We start from the raw sequence: 18,827 nt of genomic DNA on the forward strand, positions 1-18,827 counted from the left end.
TTTAAATTCTCTAGGTATTTACACTTAAGTAAGGTAACCCATGTTAACATGATCTTCAATATGATAATTTTAATATATTTAATTTCCTAAAACCTAGGAAACGTCAAATATATTAGATGAAAAAGAAAAAAATAAAGCTCTTTTTATCTCTCAAGAACAGGAGAAGAATAACACAAAGTAAAGCTTTCCTCATATGTTGAGAGAATGATCTACAATAGCTGCTGGTATTCTCAGTTTAGGTTTTACAAATCTAACTTAATTGCCTGGATTTGTGCAAAAGCTAATGTCTTTGGCGTTCTAAATAAACTTGAAAGTGAATTAAAATATTTCAGACACAGTAGTCAATTAAATTTTCAACAATACCACAATGCAAATAACTCTAAATTATTTTGATTTTGATTTTCTTCTAAGTTATCACTGCAGTTTGTCTGAGACACAGATGAGTATGATGCTAGCAGTATGGGTCCTTCAGACCATCTTGGTATCTTGCCCTGTGCCAGGCTGTTAGATTGAATTGTGAGAGCTAGAGTGGGGTTGATCTGAGTGGGTTTCTTGCAAACACCAGTAATTTGTTTTGCAGGCACTACACAATTGAAACAATCGCTTACCAAACTAAGAAGTTTCTTGTGCAGTGGTATGCCCTTCCATTTAAAAGCCACTTTAAAGATTGTTGGATTTTGTTAGATCTGTATTGGCTTCTTCCTTGATAAAGCCACAAATTAAGGATGATTTGACGTACGATTACAACCTTGTGTTTCTGGTTGTAATGATTATAATAGCAGCTGGACAAAATCACTGCCATATGTATGGATGTAAGTCACCATTCTAAGAATTATACCTGCTTGTCTCTGTGATGCAATGCTGGTAACACCCGTATTTCACAAATAAGTTGACTTGGGGTATTTACTACATGGACAAAGGTCACACAGCTAGTAGGTTGCTGAGGTGAAACTGAACCAAGGATCATTGTAATTCACAAAGTGTGTGCTCCACTCAGCCTCCTGGAGAGATGCTGTTTGGGGAAACTGATACAATTTTAATCCCTATTGGTAAACATTATCATAAAATTTGATATTAACTTCCACCGATTTTGCATATTTTTTCATAGGTGCACATATTCAATTTCTGAATTTTTCTACCGAAGCTAATCATGACTACCTTGAAATTCAAAACGGACCTTTCCACACCAGCCCGATGATGGGGCAGTTCAGTGGCCCCGACCTGCCTGCGCCCTTGCTGAGCACAACTCATGAAACGCTCATCCACTTTTACAGCGACCACTCGCAGAACCGGCAGGGATTTAAACTCACTTACCAAGGTAAGGAGTCAAAACACATCTAGGGATGCTTCTTACAGGTAAATTGTAAGGGTAAACCTCCCTAGCCGGTTAAAGGCTTGTACGGCTGGAGTCCTTTCTAGTTGGGCACAGTTTTCTGACTGGGAGTGGAGTGGAGTCTTGGCTGTTGTACACACAAGTCAGGACGCAGACACAAGGAGCAGGGTCAGCCATGCACTGTCAACTGCTTCACCTGAAGTCCCTTGTCTCTACCCGCAACAGCCACCATCACCACCTTCAAGCCCCTTGGCCCCATCACCAGGTAGCCTTCTCACCTGTCACCATGTCCTCTTGGCCACGTGTCGGTATTTCCCATCAGGACTATGGTGCAGGGAGTCCGTTCACAGTGGAAGTGGGTCTGACCGTGTCTCTCGTGCCCTTAAGCCTTGTCTCAGCTCAAAGTAATGGTTCTATGTACTATTCAAGTCATGTTTAAATTATGCCAGAAAAAAAAATGAGAATGAACCTTACGTGTTTTTAAACCATCAAAATAGGGGTCTCTAACAAAAGTTTGAACCTACCATTACCAAAGCACTTTTGACATGTGAAAAAGTTCAAAATTTTCATTTCCAACACAGTAATTTAGCTGGCCTTTTCTTGAATGTTGTTAATTCAAATGAAGTTGAAAATGTCAAAAGTGGAGTCTTTTTTTAACACAGCAAAATCACTTGATTTCTTTAATTTCATAGGCTACCCTGGAAAAATAGAGATTTAATATTTTATTACTGAAAGAGGATGGCATTTTGTGTTGAACTCTTAGACCTTGTTACTTCAGTTGTTACTTAAAATATAAATTTACGTTTCCAGAATTTGGGTCTCTTAAAATAGGAATCCAGGTAGGAGAGAAAAGAGAGGGTGGTAGAGGTTGAGGAATGCAGCAGGAGACCTTGCCAGGATTTCTCTAGGTCCGTCTGTGTCTTTCATTCTGTCTCACCTCGATCCCCCTTCATCTCAGCCAAGGGTATCACTTCCTCCTGGAAAGGCTCACACACACAGAGAACAGCGGAAGGGAGACAGCTTCCCCCAGGCCAGCGCGGAGGTCTGCCTGCAACCCTGCTCGTCCTCCTTTTGGAGACAAGAGAATGCTCCCCCTGCTTCCAGGCAGCCCCTCCCGGGCTCTAGGCTCTAGAATGTTTCTTTCTACGCTGTCAGGGCTGTCAAGACAGGAATCTTCTTCCCTTTATTGCATTTGCAGCTGCTACTTCTCTACCAGATCTTTCTCATTAGTGTTTCAAATATACTCAAATTCCTCGCTCCCTCACACACACCCCTGTTTATATTTAATTTTAATGACCTGCATCTTCCTTCAGCTCCCACTTTGTAAGAAACCTCTGGGAGGAAGGGTCTACCCCAGCTCTTCCAGCGTCTCCCCCTCTTCCTCGCTTCTCCTGCCCACCCGCAGGCATCTGCCTATAACACCCTCCTAGTGACACGATCGGCCGAGTCGGCAGTTCTTTGTGTCGTCTGAGATTCTCCAGTGGGGGTGATGGGACCGGCCAGAGACAGACTAGCAAGAGGAGAACAAGCGCAAGTTCATTAACATGCCCGTCACTCGGACACACAGACACCTGGGAGAACCCAGACGTGAGTCACTCAAAGGAGTGGTTAGGACTCGGGTTTAGGTACCATCTGAGGCTAAAACAAAGGAGAAGCGTTCAGGGCTTCTAGGAAGGGGAGGTGGCAATGGGGAGAAAAGCAGGAAATGTGTGGTTCACCAGGGTTGCTGAGTCAGGCTTGTTGTGCTGATTTAAAGAGGAGAGAAAGCCCTGCAAATGTACATTTTCTTCGTAAAGGTAAATTTCCTCTACAAAAGGGGACCCTGTGCCCTGTTTTCAGAGTTTTCCCCTGCATCTGCTTGTTCTCAAAATACCCCAAGGTTTATTGAGCAAACACGGATGTAGCTCTTTCTAGTACCTACACAAGGACTCAGCAGGCCTGATGGAGTCAACAGCCGTCTCGTCTCCCCCACAAGTGAGGGACCACGGGTCCATCCATCGGTCTCTGTCTCAGCATCTGGGCACTGAGCCTGTGGCAGCTGCCATTGCCTCTCATTCTGCAGACCCTCACGGACCCTTCCTTCTGCCTGTGCTCCCACTGCATCCCTCCTCCAGCCTCCAGCCCCACCCCATTTCAGCCAGAAAGCCCCAGCCGGTGGGTGCATTCTCCTCTGGGATCCGGTCCTTCCTGGTACCTCTGTGTGTGAACTGCCCCCTCCCGCCCGCCCTCCCCTCCCTGTCCCAACTTAAAACGACTGATTCTCCACTGCTGCTCAGAGAGGCTTCTCTCCCACCTGAGGCTGAAGCACCAAAGGCTCCTATAACTGGTGTCAAATGCAAAACAAATTCAGATTTAGTAAGAAGAGACTTTTATTGGGGAAGATTATTTATTGCAAGAGGGGAAGAGGTCTATTGCCGTAGAGAAAACAAGGCTACAGCCATAAGATCAGCAAGCATCTCGAGGGTTAGGAAAAGGCTTTTCCTTCATGGAGAGCAGTAAACAAAGCTAGAAGAAGCTGGGGGTAGGGTCTGCGGTGACCAGGAGGGCCATGAGGGGATGTGGGTGAAAGCAGGTCTTTCCCTGAGGCCAACCTGTCTGTGGCCCAGCCTGAGGGTGGGCCAACGTTTAGGGGGAAGAAACGCGTTACTGAAGTTTGGTTTATAAGAGTTTTGTTCCAGTTGACTGCTGAGGACCAAACAGTTCAGCTAACCTTTGAAAGGGAAAGCATGGGAATTTGGAGGATTTTGTCAGGTCCGGTCACAGGTAACCAAAGGGCACCTTGACTCTTGTCTCAGTCCGGGGGGAGGTGGTCCTTTGCACTAAGTCATTTCCTGAAACACAGAGGACTTAGGGAAGGGGGTGGGTTTCCTCACCTCAACTTTTCTCTAGCATTCCTGAGCTCAGGTGAACTTTCACATTGTCATTGGGAAGAGAACCGAGCAGCATCTGAGGGCTCGGATTCTGAAGCCTTACTAGTTAAAGGAATCCCATCCATGAGCTCCGACCCGGGCCTTGACGCTAACACAGGTTTACTGATAACTAAACTGCTCCTGTGCACGTGACTCCACTTGACTCTCTATCCAGAGTCAGAAAGGAACATATGAAATCTGCGAAAGAACCCAAAGAGAACACTGGGAGCCCAGAGCGAAAAGTGAGCTCCGACTGGTGGTGGCAGAGAAGATGCAAAGTCGTGCCTTCTTAAGGACTGGGGAAAATTCATATGCGAAAGAACCCAAAGAGAACACTGGGAGCCCAGAACGAAAAGTGCACTCCGACTGGTGGTGGCAGAGAAGATGCAAAGTCGTGCCTTCTTAAGGACTGGGGAAAATTCATATGCGAAAGAACCCAAAGAGAACACTGGGAGCCCAGAACGAAAAGTGCACTCCGACTGGTGGTGGCAGAGAAGATGCAAAGTCGTGCCTTCTTAAGGACTGGGGAAAATTCATATGCGAAAGAACCCAAAGAGAACACTGAGAGCAAAGAACGAAAAGTGCACTCCGACTGGTGGTGGCAGAGAAGATGCAAAGTCATGCCTTCTTAAGGACTGAGGAAAATTCATATGCTGAACTGAGATTTTTACCTCTCCTACAAATGTTTGTGTAGGGGACCCTGCTTTTCTAGGTTCTTGGCTGAGACCCCCTGTAAAAAAAGGCAGATTAACAGTGGAAAATCAGAAGTTAATAACATGTATGCCTGCTGCATACAGGGGAGATTCCCAGGGAACCTGATTAACTCCCCAGCATGGCCGAAGCCACCACCTTAAACACCACCCCAGCTGAAGAGCCAGAAGCTGGGGGCAGTCAGGGGAGGTGAGCAGCAAAGCAAAGGAGACAGGCTTACAGTTGCTGTGCAGACTGAGGCCTTTTTTCTTCTCCATTGATAAGTTGCTAGAGGTTTAGCCATCTTTCTCTTCCTGGAACAGAGAAAGGACACCCTTACAAAGGGAGTGTTCCCTCATAAATGTATTCATAAATATCTCTTATAAACAGGTTACCTCTACTCTGTTTTCAGAGATTCCCCCATTTCTGCAGTTTCTTAAAAATAACCAGAGACTTCCCTGGTGGCACAGTGGTTAAGAATCTGCCTGCCAATGCAGGGACACGGGTTCCATCCCTGGTTCGGGAAGATCCCACATGCCGTGGAGCAACTAAGCCCGTGTGCCACAACTACTGACTCTGCACTCTAGAGCCTGCGAGCCACAACTACTGAGCCCGCATGCCACAGCTACTGAAGCCCGTGCGCCTAGAGCCCGTGCCCCGCAACAAGAGAAGCCACCACAATGAGAAGCACGTGCACCGCAACGAAGAGTAGCCTCCGCTCAATGCAGCTAGAGAAGGCCCGTGCAGCAACCAAGACCCAACGCAGCCAAAAAATAACTTAAAAAAATAATAATAACCAGCTCGAGATAATCCTCTTGCCAAAGACATATTTTGGGGTGGCAAATTCTGCTCCCCTTCATCTGTCTAGATATAGATTCATCTCTCTTAAAATTAAAAAAGAAGCTTTTGTGAGGATCATAGCAGTGTTCTTCTCTGGGCTTCTCCCTCTTGGTTTCCATCCATCAGAGTTGCCAGTGGTGATTTAAAATCCAATTTGTAAGTTTACAGATTCACCTGCCACATGATTAGGTGACCATCAAAAGAAATAAAATAAGAAACAACACTCAAATCTCAAATTAAATTATTCTACTGTCCCTGTCATATGTCTGAAATCACAAATATCACCAATTTGTAGTGCCTGTCTCTTGACCACTCAGGCCTGGCCAGAGTAGATCCTGGCACACGGCTGCACCATCAGAACCTTAAGGGGAAAAGGTAGTTTGGGCCTGAATTCCTGAGAAGAGGCACAAGGAGTTTGCAGAGATGGTGAGATTGAAGACTGGATTTCTTTGCACCTGAGTCTGACTTTATGCAGGGTTACGGTCTGTCCTTCCGAAGGGTGTTGTTTATATATATAAATGTTCCTTAAGGTGTTTATTCCAAATGTAGGTTTTAAAATGAATACAGGCTAAGGGCTGGAGACTTTTTAAGAGCTGGGGTGTGGGGCCTTGGCCCTCTTGGTTTGCCTGAATCCCATAACCCTTCAGTCAGCTCCCAGGCAAGATGTAGTTACAGGGCTTGGAGCCACTGAAGCTCAGCTCCTGTCCTCCAGGGCAACTGCAGAGTGGGGGCACTTATCACCCCTGATGTCACATTTCAGAGGGACGGTCCCCAGGTCCTTGAGAAAAACACACCTGGGCTGTAAAACTGACAAGAGGCTTTTACGAAGATTAACATACATCTCCAAGGGACAGAGGGAAAATATACAGTGACAAGTTTTCTAAAATAAACACTCTAAGAAAAGGGAGATCAGCAGCAGAGTCTGGATGAAACCTGGCCAGGTCAGAGGCGAAGGACGAGTTTGTAAATGAGCCCATGTGGTGAGGACATTCAATTGTGAAATAATTTGCATCCCACGTTGAGAAGTTGAATTTTATTCTCTAGGCCCATGGTTCTAGAATTCAAGGAATCCATGACTTGAATGGTAAATATCTACCCCATGAGATATAGATATTATAATTTATATATAATATTAATATACATAATATCTCTATATAAATGTAAAAATACAGTTTTAATATTTTCCTCTTAACCTCTAATGATGCGAATGTAGTATTAGCATAACCTGTGCTTTGTCACCAAATCACAGATAATTCCATGTTTTATTACAATCATTGCAGATATCTCAAAATATTACTATACAATATTGTGAAGTGACTTTAGTTATTAGACTTGCCACCTGCCATTTAGTGAAATAACAGTACATCTAGTTATACCACAAGTCTGGCTTTCATCACACTTTCATGAGTAAATTTTTCCTTTGTAATCTGATGTATTTGTTTATGCATTTAAAATATTAGTTTGAGGTTAGTGGACTTCACCAGAATGCTAAAGGAGTTCATATTAAAACTCTTAGGAAAGCTGGTGGGTAATAAACTGTTGAAGGTTTAAAAATGGCTGTCTTAGTCCATTCAGGCTGCTTTAACAGAATACCATAGCCTGAGTGGCTTTTAAACAGCATATATGTGTTGCTCACAGTTCTGGAGGCTGTGAATCCAAGATCAAGATGCTGGCAAAGACATGCTTCCTGGTTCCTAGACAGCATCTTCTCACTCTGTCATCACTTGGCAGAAAGGGTGAGGGAGCTCTGTGGGGCCTGCGTTATAAGGGCACTAACCCCATTTATGGGGCTCCACCCTCATGACCTATCACCTCCCAAAGGAGCCACTTCCAAAACCATCACATTGGGAGCTAGGATTCAACATACAAATCTGGGGACACAAACACTCAGTATATTGCAGTGAAAATTGCATTAGTCATATGTTCATTTTTTAAAAGTTTAGTCTCCACATACATTGTGGACTGTTAAGCAGGCAAGAAATGGGTTTGGCAAAAAGAGGGAGACTGGAGGTAAAAAAACACGTTTAAGAGACAATTTTAAAGTTTCAGGCATGGATGGGGACCACGTGCCCAGGCTGAGGCAGTGTGCTTGGTACCTACTGCAGAGGAAATAATGAGGGTGATGTGGTGGGTGGCGGAGCCTCTCCCTGAGGCTGAGACTTGAAGAACAAGAACGGGAAGGAGCCGGGGGCTGTAAAGAGCAGGGACGTGTGTCCGGGTGGAGAGAGGAGCTCCCATGTTCAAAGAACAGAGAGGACAGAGCTGGAGTGCTGAGAGGAACAGAGTCTGAGAGGTTTGCAGGATGGAGACTGTTTGGGAGTTGGGTGGTAACACATTCAGAGTTGTTTCCAGGTGCAGTCATTGAAGTACGTTAGCAAAAGATAAGTCCCTGCAATGCAGAGAATGGATTGTTGGAGGGGGAGGGAGGAGAGGAGAGAAAGCAACAAACCCAACGAGAAGGGTCCAGGAGAGATGCAGGTCTCAGCTTCAACACAGCTTTCTTTCATTGTGTCACCTTCATCTGGCTCTTAGATCAACTCAGAATTTGAATGGTATTATTGTGAACCCCATGCTGCTCTTTCATATTTCTGTACATCTGGTCTCTCCCCCTTCCCTATTCCTATTGAAGTGTATTCTGTTAAAATATGAGCATTTCATTCGTGATCATCATTTTAAACTTGGTTATTACATGGTAGTCTTCACTGTTTGACACGACCTTACTATTTGAGTCAATAAGAAAAGTATAGCATAATTATTTCTCCTACAGTAAGCTTCCAATTAAGTGGTATATCTCAGTTGACCCCAAGAACTTTTGAGAAGTCTCCCCCAATTTGAATATTCTTAATAATATATTGAAAATTTTAACTTTTCTTTCTTTATTGACATTGCAAAAGTCAAATACAGATTCCCATGCTAGTACTGTTTGCCGTGTAGTTTTGAAACTAGATTTTATCTTACGTAGCTTTAAACTGCCACAGTTCAAAAAAGTGTTTTTTGTTTTCTTTCTCGATATTTTCCAGGTAGGGTTACTAAGGCCATGTCTACATAGCTCCAAAAGCTACCAATTAGTTCACTCCAAAAAGAATGTTAAAAAAAAAAAAGGAAGGAAGGAAGGGCACAACAATACCACAGAAAGTCTGTGTAGGAATCATTTAGACTAGAGATCATAAAGCTGCTGTGATTGGTTAGCAAAATATTAATATTTTTAAAATTGTCAATATTTAGAATTAGATTTCACATAATTGGTGAAAGACCCATAGATCTACTTTCCCTTTTCCTGTTGCAATGTCAGGGATGACTTTTGGCCACATTGACAGGCGGGAGCCGTCCCCTGAAATGTCAGAGTGATGGCCCTTCCAGGGTGTAGAGGCACTGACTTCAGAAATGTCCTGTATTGCCTGCAAGCTGTGATCCCACACTGTCTGCCTGGCCGGCGGGCATTCAAATTTGTTGGGTCCGCATCTAGGCCAGACGTCTGGTTGGTTGAGCAAACGTTTTATTTACTTGACACCTGACTCTACATTTAAGTATCCACATTTTTAAAAGAAAAATCCCTATATATTTTTATGTGGGCAGTTAATTTGCTATAATTGAGAGATATAAAAATAAATTAAGTAAAAAAGAAGGAGAACACGAATATGAGGCATTCTGATTTCTTGCAGAGTATCTTACCTGACAGGGATGAAACTTAATTAGATAGTTTGTCATTTTATAAAATTTATAAGTTGGCAAAGTGGCACAACTCTGATGTGTGTGTGTCACATCAAAATTCCTAGGTTCCACCTGAGATTTATAAGTTAAGTTTATGATTAATAACACATAAGAAGATGCATAAATCATGCAGATAGTTCTTGTCATTCTCAATGATGTCTGTGTTGTACCCCTTATTCCTAAGCCTTCTCATTTATTTATGACCGTATAAAGGTCAAAAATGCTACTAGTAGATGTAGCTGTCTTGAAGTTAAATGACTTACACGGAACTTGAGAAATGAAAGGTGAACTGTGTGAAATTAAATTGAGTTCGTGTACCCTAATTCTAAGTCAAAAACTGGAAGATGGGAGATAGGACGAAGATATTTATCAACTAATTAGATATCAGTCAGAAAATGTAATAGATATCAGAAAGATGACTACGTGATTCCATAGGCTGTCACATCAAGCACCTATAATTTAAACACTTGATGCAAATATCGTTTGAGATTGATATATGTGAATAATCGTTATTTTCCCAGATCCAAACAAAGGATTCTCCTAAGAAAGAGAAAATTCTGTGTGTTATCTTATTCTTGTAGTATAAGGTATGGGCTAACTGGTACTGAGATTTTTTTTTCATATTTGTGAAATGTTGCCATATTAAGATTTTTAGTGATTTTCTTTTCCTTTTGTTTTTTGTGACTTGACATTTGGCGAAGCTGAATATTTATCTTCCTTCTTTCCCTCTTTCCCTATTTCCTCTCTTCCTTCCCTCCTTCCTTCCTTCCTTCCTTCTTTCCTTCCTTCCTCCTCTCCTCCTCCCTCCCTTATCTTTCTTTCTCTCTCTTACTTTCTTTATCTTTCTTACACTATAAAGCGTAATTGTTGAATGCCAAAAACGTAAAGATAATTTTAAGTGCTTCAACCATAGGTGGTAAAAACGTCTTTTTCCTTTTGCTATATGTGCTATGCACCTTAAAAAAAAAAAAGCCAACATAGTAGGATATGTTAAGGCTGCTTATTCATGCATACAGTCACAAAACCATTGCATTTTTAGTGAATTGAATCTATGAGAAAATAGGCTATAGTTTGTGGATACCAATTTTTTCCCCTTTAGGAGGAAAAGCAATTAAACTGCCTTTATGTGCAATGAGCAACTGAAGAATTCATTCTAACTGAATGTGTAAGCACACTCACTGTTCCTTACAGATACGACCATAATTTATACATGAAATTGACACGCCTCTAAGACTGTCGCTCTTTTTCCTTCTAACGTGATATTCTGAGTCATTGAGGAATAAAGGCGGGGAGCTTCCTCTGTCCTTTTCCACCATCTGCATGAGTGAATCAGGCGCTCAACATGAGGCTCTTTATAAAGAAGCCTATTTCACATAAAAATGCTTAAAACAGTGGGTAATACATAGTTGTATCAATTCTCATCCCCTCCAGGGTGTCCTTTTTCAGGATGGAAAAGTGCCTACAATGTGGTTCATGGACTAGACTCTTGGAGACTAGGGTCCAAATCTTAAAAGCTGTCCAGTTTCCTCCCTGCAGGTCGCGTGGATTTGCTTTTCCTTTTATGGGTTTGCTGAAAGTAAAAGTAACAATCTCAACCACTTTCTGCCTTAAGAGAGCTATTCCTCTGAACCAAAGGCACACCTGGACGGGTATGTCAGTGGATGTGTCTCCTGGGTGACGGCGCCTTCAGGTGTCCACATCCCAGTTGAGATGTGCCGTGTGCTTCTTCATCAGTCCTCCCCAAGCTCCTGATGCAGTGAAGGGATTCTGAGTCTGATGTGTGAGTCTGTAGTCTTAGTGAGTCCAACAATTCCTTTGCGTCGAAATAAAAGTTTCTCCACCAGGTAAAGGCTATTATGTAAAAGGATTCCTGGGCACTTAATCCTTGGTTGGTCAAAGCACAAGACACAATTGTAGTTGCAACTGTGAACAAGCAATTTGGTGAACCGTCCTGCAGGGGAGCCTTTGGGCAGTGGGAAAGGCATGGGTTTGGCTGCAGCCTTAATGTAGGTGGATGTCATCAGTAGGTTCTGGGATCAAGGTGTTCACATAAGGAACACAGAACATTTAGGTGGACAGTCGTTACAAAGGGAGGTGATGTGTTATCCTAGCCATGATAACAGCCACTTTGGGAAACTGGTGAGCTTGTGTATGTGTGCCTTTGAGAAATTCCGTTGACTACAATACGAGCCTTAGCCACTTCTATGACCAGATTAATCTTTTCATTGAGAGGAAGCCAAGGACTTGAAAAGGGCTTGGAGGTCATATTCAGCGTAGATGTTGATGCAGACTGCAGTCTCTCCTCCCTGTAAGGAGGCTGTTTTCTTAAAGTATTTCACACAATCCCCGTATTAGAAGTTGTTTCTCCCCGCTGGTCTGCCCCCATCTGATAAGTGGCTCAAGAGCTCTGCCTGGAGTGAGGGAATTTCATCATAGAAACCAGACATTTCTTACAGTCAAGACTTAACCTTGCTGAACTGGTATATACAAACCACGTCATTGCGTTTATTATCTCTGTTAATTCTTGTGAATAAGATAGGTATCTTCATTCTCCTTTCATAAATGAAGAAATGAGCCTCTGGAGTGGAAGTGGTTTGGTCAGCATCCCAGATCCATTAGATGAGAGACCCAGGTCCAGCTCAAGTCCCTGGGCTCCCTTCCAGCACATCCCAGGGCCTCTACTATTTTACAAAACGACCTCCAGGCTCTTGTACGTGCTTCAAAACCTATTTCTCTGTTGGTTGATGATTCTCTTTCTAATTCAACTTTTCAGTGATAGATCTGACAACAGATCTTGTAGAACAACTGGATAACACCTCAAAAAGTCTTTAGGAGTTGTCAAACATGGAAATATATGAAAATATATGAAATATATGAAGGACTCTATGTCCTTCAGTTGAAACAGAATTTGTTTGAAAATGATTATTTTTACTTCTTTATGCTAGAAGTGGCTTCCTTATCAAATTCCAGTGAAGTGGTCTTTTCTTTTTCTCTCTTAGTTGTTGTTTTTTTTTTCTCAAATTAAAATGTGTTATATTATTAAAGCAAGTGTATGGGAATTAATGACCATGAGTGATGAGTACAGAACAACAAAACTGTGCTTAGATGAGGGTCTGACACTTGGTTGAGCGATTCTTCACTCTCAAGCCCAGAGGTCACATTAATTAAACTCCCACCTCTGAAACCAGGTATATGGACACATCACAGATATTCAGAGGTACATGGACATCGACAATGCAGGTAATAAAAAATCTACTGCACCTGTGCTAAGCAGCACACAATGGGAATCCTTCCAAAACTCATCTATTTTTTGCATACTAAAGAATTATTTTTATTACTTCTTTTTAGTTACTTTAATTCAGACACCTAATAGGCCTGTAGATCAATGCATGTATCACTGTGTAAGTGACCATGAGTCAAACTTTGGGAAGACATTTTTTATAAAAAGAGAATGTGACTTATGACTTAGTTGAAAATTTGGGAATATTGATATTGATATTTAAATAGTGAAGGACTCCATTAAATAAGAGATTTAGAACAAAGACCTAAAAATAGTGTCACTGATATTTATACTTAGTATATAATTCACAATTGAAAACAAGTTTAATTGGGATTGTAAATTCTTAAGAAAACTCTGAAATGAGCTGTGGGTTTTGTATTATGTCTTGTGCCTGGCAGGTATGATTTATGTGATAAAGAATGGGTCCTGGCTTTTAAAAACATGTCGCTGTCCATTTGCAAACATGTCCTAATGCCTCTCCTGTGGCTTGGCACATTTCACTGCTAGGTTCTCCCCTTGTAAAAGCTGTAGACCATGAACAGGGGCAGGGGCTCTGGGAGGACGGCCTCCGGAGCTCCTCTCCTGGAGCTCCCCACCTTATCTCAGAGAACTGACTTCCTTCTGTCCTTGGGCCCTTCCTGTTCCCTCTGCTGAAGAGTCTCCCTTTCTTGGGCATTGCCTGACTTGCATCTTCTCCCCACTCAGATCTCAATTTCAGCGTTAATTGTTCAAGGAAGCAGTTTTTGATCACCCTCACTTACTTTCATCCTGGGCTTTTTTCCCCTTTATTTTAGTCCTTGTTTATTTTTTTAATAATAGTTTACACAACTTACAATTGTACAGTTGTTTTACATAATTACCAACATATTGATTTATTTGTGTCTGTTTCCCTAAATAGAATGTAAGTTTCATGAGAGCAGGACCCATTTCTGTCTAGTTTCCATTTGTAACTAGTATTTATAACCTAGTAGACACTCAATACATGATTTTTATCTTACTCAATAAATGAATAGGTAATAAAAACTATAGTCCTGCCTACCTGGGCTGGCATTCTCTCTCTCTCTTTTACCCTTTAATTCCTATACAGGACAGCTGCATTAGTGCCATTAAAAAAAGAAAGAAAAAACATTTTTTCTTTTAATCAAGGGTAACATAGAGCTGTTGGACCTAGAAAGGCAACCCTGAAATTTCTATCTCAGTCCCTTTCACAGAGTTTAGATGACGGGTAGAAATAGGCTGGCTTTATAAATCCCTAAAGAGACCTTGAATGCCGGTCTTAAATTATGCCACAAACCACATAACACATGTAGGGAAATGCATTGTGTGACATATTATTAGTGTGTGTGATGAACGTGTGGAGCATGTGTGTGTGGGTCTGTCCTAAATGCTGTTTCACGTGACTGTTCATCAGGAATCTCTGTTACCGTTACCTCCTTTATAATGTACTGTGATAATTGGTTCTTGTATTGATACCCTAAGGGCACCGCTAGAGCATGAACAGAATCTTTCAGGGAGGGCAGGGTGATGTTGAACATGGTTTAATTTGATTTTCGTCCCATGGAAACTGGCAATCCGTTTTTGATATTTACTTTTTAAGTTTTATCATTAGCAGCTATGTTTGATGTATTAGAGGCCTCATTTCTCCAACAGAACTTACTGTATTTCAAGCAAAACAAGAATGAGAACAAGTGGCTGATTTCAGTTGAAAAGAGTATAATAAAGGAGGAAACTGGCTAATAGTTGAAATGCAGCATGGGAGTCTCTGTTCTTTTTCTGAGCACAGGTCTATAAGGTGACTTTAACTCAAACAGCAATATTGCGAGGAGGGAAACCATGCACTGTGGATATTTGCCAGGCCTGGCTTTCAGGAAAAGGCTGCTTCATGGCCTTCCGAGTGGGTGGTCCTTGGGAGAGGCAGGCAGCCTTGCTGTGTGATTGCCAAGTGGGCCAGGGAGAGAGGCACATTATGGGGAAGGAGGAGAGAGGTGTGTGTGTGGGGGGGGTGCGTGTGCGTGTGTGCGTGCGTGGGTGTGCATGCGTGTGTGGCTATGAGTTAGTATGGAGGGTCCAGGGCCTCCCTTAGAGAGAGGCTCCCCACTCCCACCCTGAGGGCTCTTCTACCTCCAGGTTCTACTTGGTTCTGGACCCTGGAGGAGCCAGTGCCAGGAACTATGTCAAGATGCTCCCAGACCTTGGCCACCGCTGCATCCTCTGCTTTCTGCTTTCTTGCTCCCAATCACTCTTCAACTGCTTATCTGACTCTTGTCCAGAGACGTATACAATTGCAAATATAAGATACTGAAATTAAGGAATTTTTAACCTGCTAACTATAGTCAGGGTTTAACCGTAGTATCTTGCTGTGAGCTGTGCAGTATCTTTATTGAAAATATAAATGAATAAATATATATATACATATACGACTGCATATATCTATATGTATATGTGTGTATTTCTGTGGCTATTGGAAGATATGACATTACAACATCTTACCTCTTCAGTATTTATGAGTCAAAATATCATAATTTATTTGTTTAGACATTTAGATTACTATAGTGTAAGTAATGATGCAATGAACATATTTAAAGATTTGGCTTTTTCTTTGAAATTATTTTCATAGTAGAGATTTCTGTAAATGGTATTACTAGGTTAAATGTTTAAAAAACTGATTCTTTATGGCTCTGTTCAAATTGCTTTCCCAAAATTTTATGGCAAATCACATTGCCATAAATGATTTACCCAGTTGACACATTGGCATTGCATATTGTTACTTTAAAGAAAAAATACCATTTCAGTAGTTTATTCATTAAGAAAAAGCTATTAATAGTAATCCTCTATAGCAAAGTTTAACATTTGGCAAATGTTAATTAAGAGAAACCCCAAACGCCAAACAGCAGCTACGCTGATCTCTCACATTGCAAGTGCACTTGTAATACGACCTGGTTGGTATCTTTCCATGTGGCCCCCGGAGTATCTTTATGGAACTATCCAATCCTTGTACCATGAAAAGAGGCCCGTTCATAGTCTAACCCTTACCTGCCCGTGAAGTCTAACCTGAGAGTTTCCAAGCCACGTACTCCATGTGTTCCAGTCTTAACAATCTGCTTAAATAGTGCTCCATTGCACACACGTTCACATGTCCCTCAGCTATCACACAGGCTACGATGTTGTCCCTTTCATCTTATTACCAGCATCCTCTTTCACCCCCTCTTTATTCCAGGTTCTAAGTACAGAAACATTAAGTCTAAAACTCTGGGAAATGTCTGGCACAAATCATAGACCATATAATTTTCAGGATTTATTTAAAATCACCAATGGTAATCACCTGGTTAAACTAATTATATATACAATGAAAATGTTTATTTTACTTTATTCGCCACGTGAAGGACCTCCATGGCAGTCAGTTGCATCCTTTACATTATTATTCCATTTTCAGTTGACTGTGAGAACAGTCAACTGAAAATGGTGCTGGGATCGTGCTGGTGCTGGGATCGTGCACGGGTCTGTTTGCAGCAGGAATGCATCACAGGGAGAAGCTGAACTGCAGTTCCTCCTGTGTTGGTTCTTCATAGAGTGGCTTTATTACTGTGTCAGTAGTGAGCTCCCAGCCCCTTTATGTATAAGAGCAGAGTCTAAACACTAGATCATCCTTAAAAAACTAAAAATAGAATTACCATATGATCCAGCAATCCCACTACTGGGCATATATCCAGAGAAAACCATAATTCAAAAAGACACATGCACCCCAATGTTCATTGCAGCACTATTTACGATAGCCAGGTCATGGAAGCAACCTAAATGCCCATCGACAGACGAATGGATAAAGAAGATGTGGTATGTATATACAATGGAATATTACCCAGCCATAAAAAGGAATGAAATTGGGTCATTTGTTGAGACGTGGATGGATCTAGAGACTGTCATACAGAGTGAAGTAAGTCAGAAAGAGAAAAACAAATACCTTATATTAACGCGTATATATGGAACCTAGAAAAATGGTACAGATGAACTGGTACAGATGAACCAGTTTGCAGGGCAGAAATTGAGACACAGATGTAGAGGACAAACGTATGGACACCAAGGGGGGAAAGCGGGGGGGTGGGGGTGGTGTGATGAATTGGGCGATTGGGATTGACATGTATACGCTGATGTGTATGAAATTGATGCCTAATGAGCACCGGCTGTATAAAAAAAAAAAATTAAATTAAAAATAAATAAATAAAATAAATAAACACTAGATGATGACCTGGTGAGATTCCACTTCTCTGAAGTATGCATGACCCTCCTACCAGAGCAGGTAAGAAGCTGTTGACAAGGCGGCTGATTTAGCTTTAAGATTCGATATTGTTACCAAACTCAGGTTTGGCTGCTCGCCACTCAAAGGCCAATAATCAAGAAGCAAGTGTCAGTAGAAAGGAAAGGTGCTTTAATCAGAGAAGCCGGCAATCTGGGGAGAAGGTGGACTCGTGTCCCAAGACCAACTCCCAAGATTCTACTCCGTCATAACAGTTTTTAAAGGGAAAAGGGCGGGGGGAGAATCTCAGTGAGTCATCAGGCAGGAGGTTGGGTTCTGCATCACTGTCCATTACGTGCAGACCGGCTGACTCTCTCTTCAGATGTTTTCTCGTCTGCATGACCTGCCTGCAGGATTGCTAAGGGGGCTCTTGGGGGGTGGAGAGTTAGTCATTCTTTAACTGCTTAATTCCTCATTCTTACCTGTTTTAATCTAGGAAAAGAATCAACAGGTTAGGCAAGGCATGGTGTGCATGCATGAGAGCGTAAGTCAGGAGTTATGTTCAGTTGCCTAGTGATCTCATTCCTGTAATCAGGTTAGAGGGGAACAGAAATGAGCAAACAGGAAAGGGGCAGAAGAGCTGCTTTCAATATCAGGAGATTACACCTAATTATGCATTTGTTAACTCTCACTGATTTATGTGTACATTTCTGAATTACACAGTCTGCAAACATTTATTATCCACCAACCTACCTAGAGTTTATTTTAGGGAACACAAAAGACTTAGTGATATAGTGATAAACCACAATAAACAATGTATTATAAAGAGATTGTACTGATAGATCGTAATGGCTAGCGTAATGATTCTACACTTCTTTTTAAGGAGAAAGTTAAGAAAACGAAATGGATTTCTTTATTTTATTTGCACTGAACATTAACTGAACTCAACAAAACAGCAACCTGTTTCCTAATTAGAAACACTTAGAAAGGAGTGCTAGGATAGTTTTCTTTTAAATTAGAAGAAAACCGTTTAGGTCCATGTTCACCTGATGTTCTTTACAAAGGCATTTTTTATTATCATCTATATTTCTTTTTTTCATTAAATTCCCCACATACATTTTTTTTCCAAGGTAAGCATTGTCAAATTTATTTTTGATATGGGCTATGTAACTTCTAAAGCATACAGTAAGTGTTCATTAAATGCAAATTGTTATAATTCTACTACTACTAATAATTACTGTTTTAACTTAGGATGGTAATGGGCATCTTAGTAAAGACCTTGTTTAAAACTCATGTCTAAAAAGTTCACTCTAAGAAGCTGCACGCCATCATATCCCTCCTCTAATTCCAGACAAATTGCACTTGCTATTCCTGAGCTGGGCTCTGTCTGTCTGTTCCAGCCTATGGATTACAGAACTGCCCAGACCCGCCGCCTTTTCAGAATGGGTATATGATCAACTCGGACTACAGTGTGGGGCAGTCGGTATCTTTTGAGTGTTATCCTGGGTACATTTTAATCGGCCACCGAGTCCTCACCTGTCAGCATGGGATCAACAGGAACTGGAACTACCCTTTTCCAAGGTGTGATGGTAGGTTAATCACTTTTCTTGGAAACGATTTAAGTTTTCATGTGTATAATTGTGCCTGAAATATTAAGTGAATGTATTTGAGAATTCATTAATTTGTTCAACAAATTTTTATTGGGAATCTATTATGTTAAACTCATTCTACTTAGTATTTCAGGAATGTATCATATGCCAGTAAGGTAAAAAAAAAAAAGAATAGGTCTTGCCCTCAAGGAAACTACAAGGGTAACAGAACAATAAACATGAA

General features: G+C 41.6%; 1 protein-coding gene across 1 annotated transcript in view; it reads left to right on the forward strand.

Moving 5' to 3' along the window:
* The window catches only part of CSMD1 (CUB and Sushi multiple domains 1), a gene marked incomplete at its 3' end in the record, with an annotated part of 1,748,580 nt that overhangs the window by 1,604,533 nt on the left and 125,220 nt on the right, over positions 1–18,827 (forward strand). The window contains exons 41-42 of the mRNA XM_082680517.1: positions 1,109–1,318; positions 18,395–18,583. Coding sequence (XP_082536643.1) covers positions 1,109–1,318; positions 18,395–18,583 — 399 coding nt within the window. The remainder of the gene's footprint in view (positions 1–1,108; positions 1,319–18,394; positions 18,584–18,827) is intronic.

This window comes from Grampus griseus, assembly GCF_964374135.1.
Source record: "Grampus griseus genome assembly, chromosome: 21".
Taxonomy (NCBI): domain Eukaryota; kingdom Metazoa; phylum Chordata; class Mammalia; order Artiodactyla; family Delphinidae; genus Grampus; species Grampus griseus.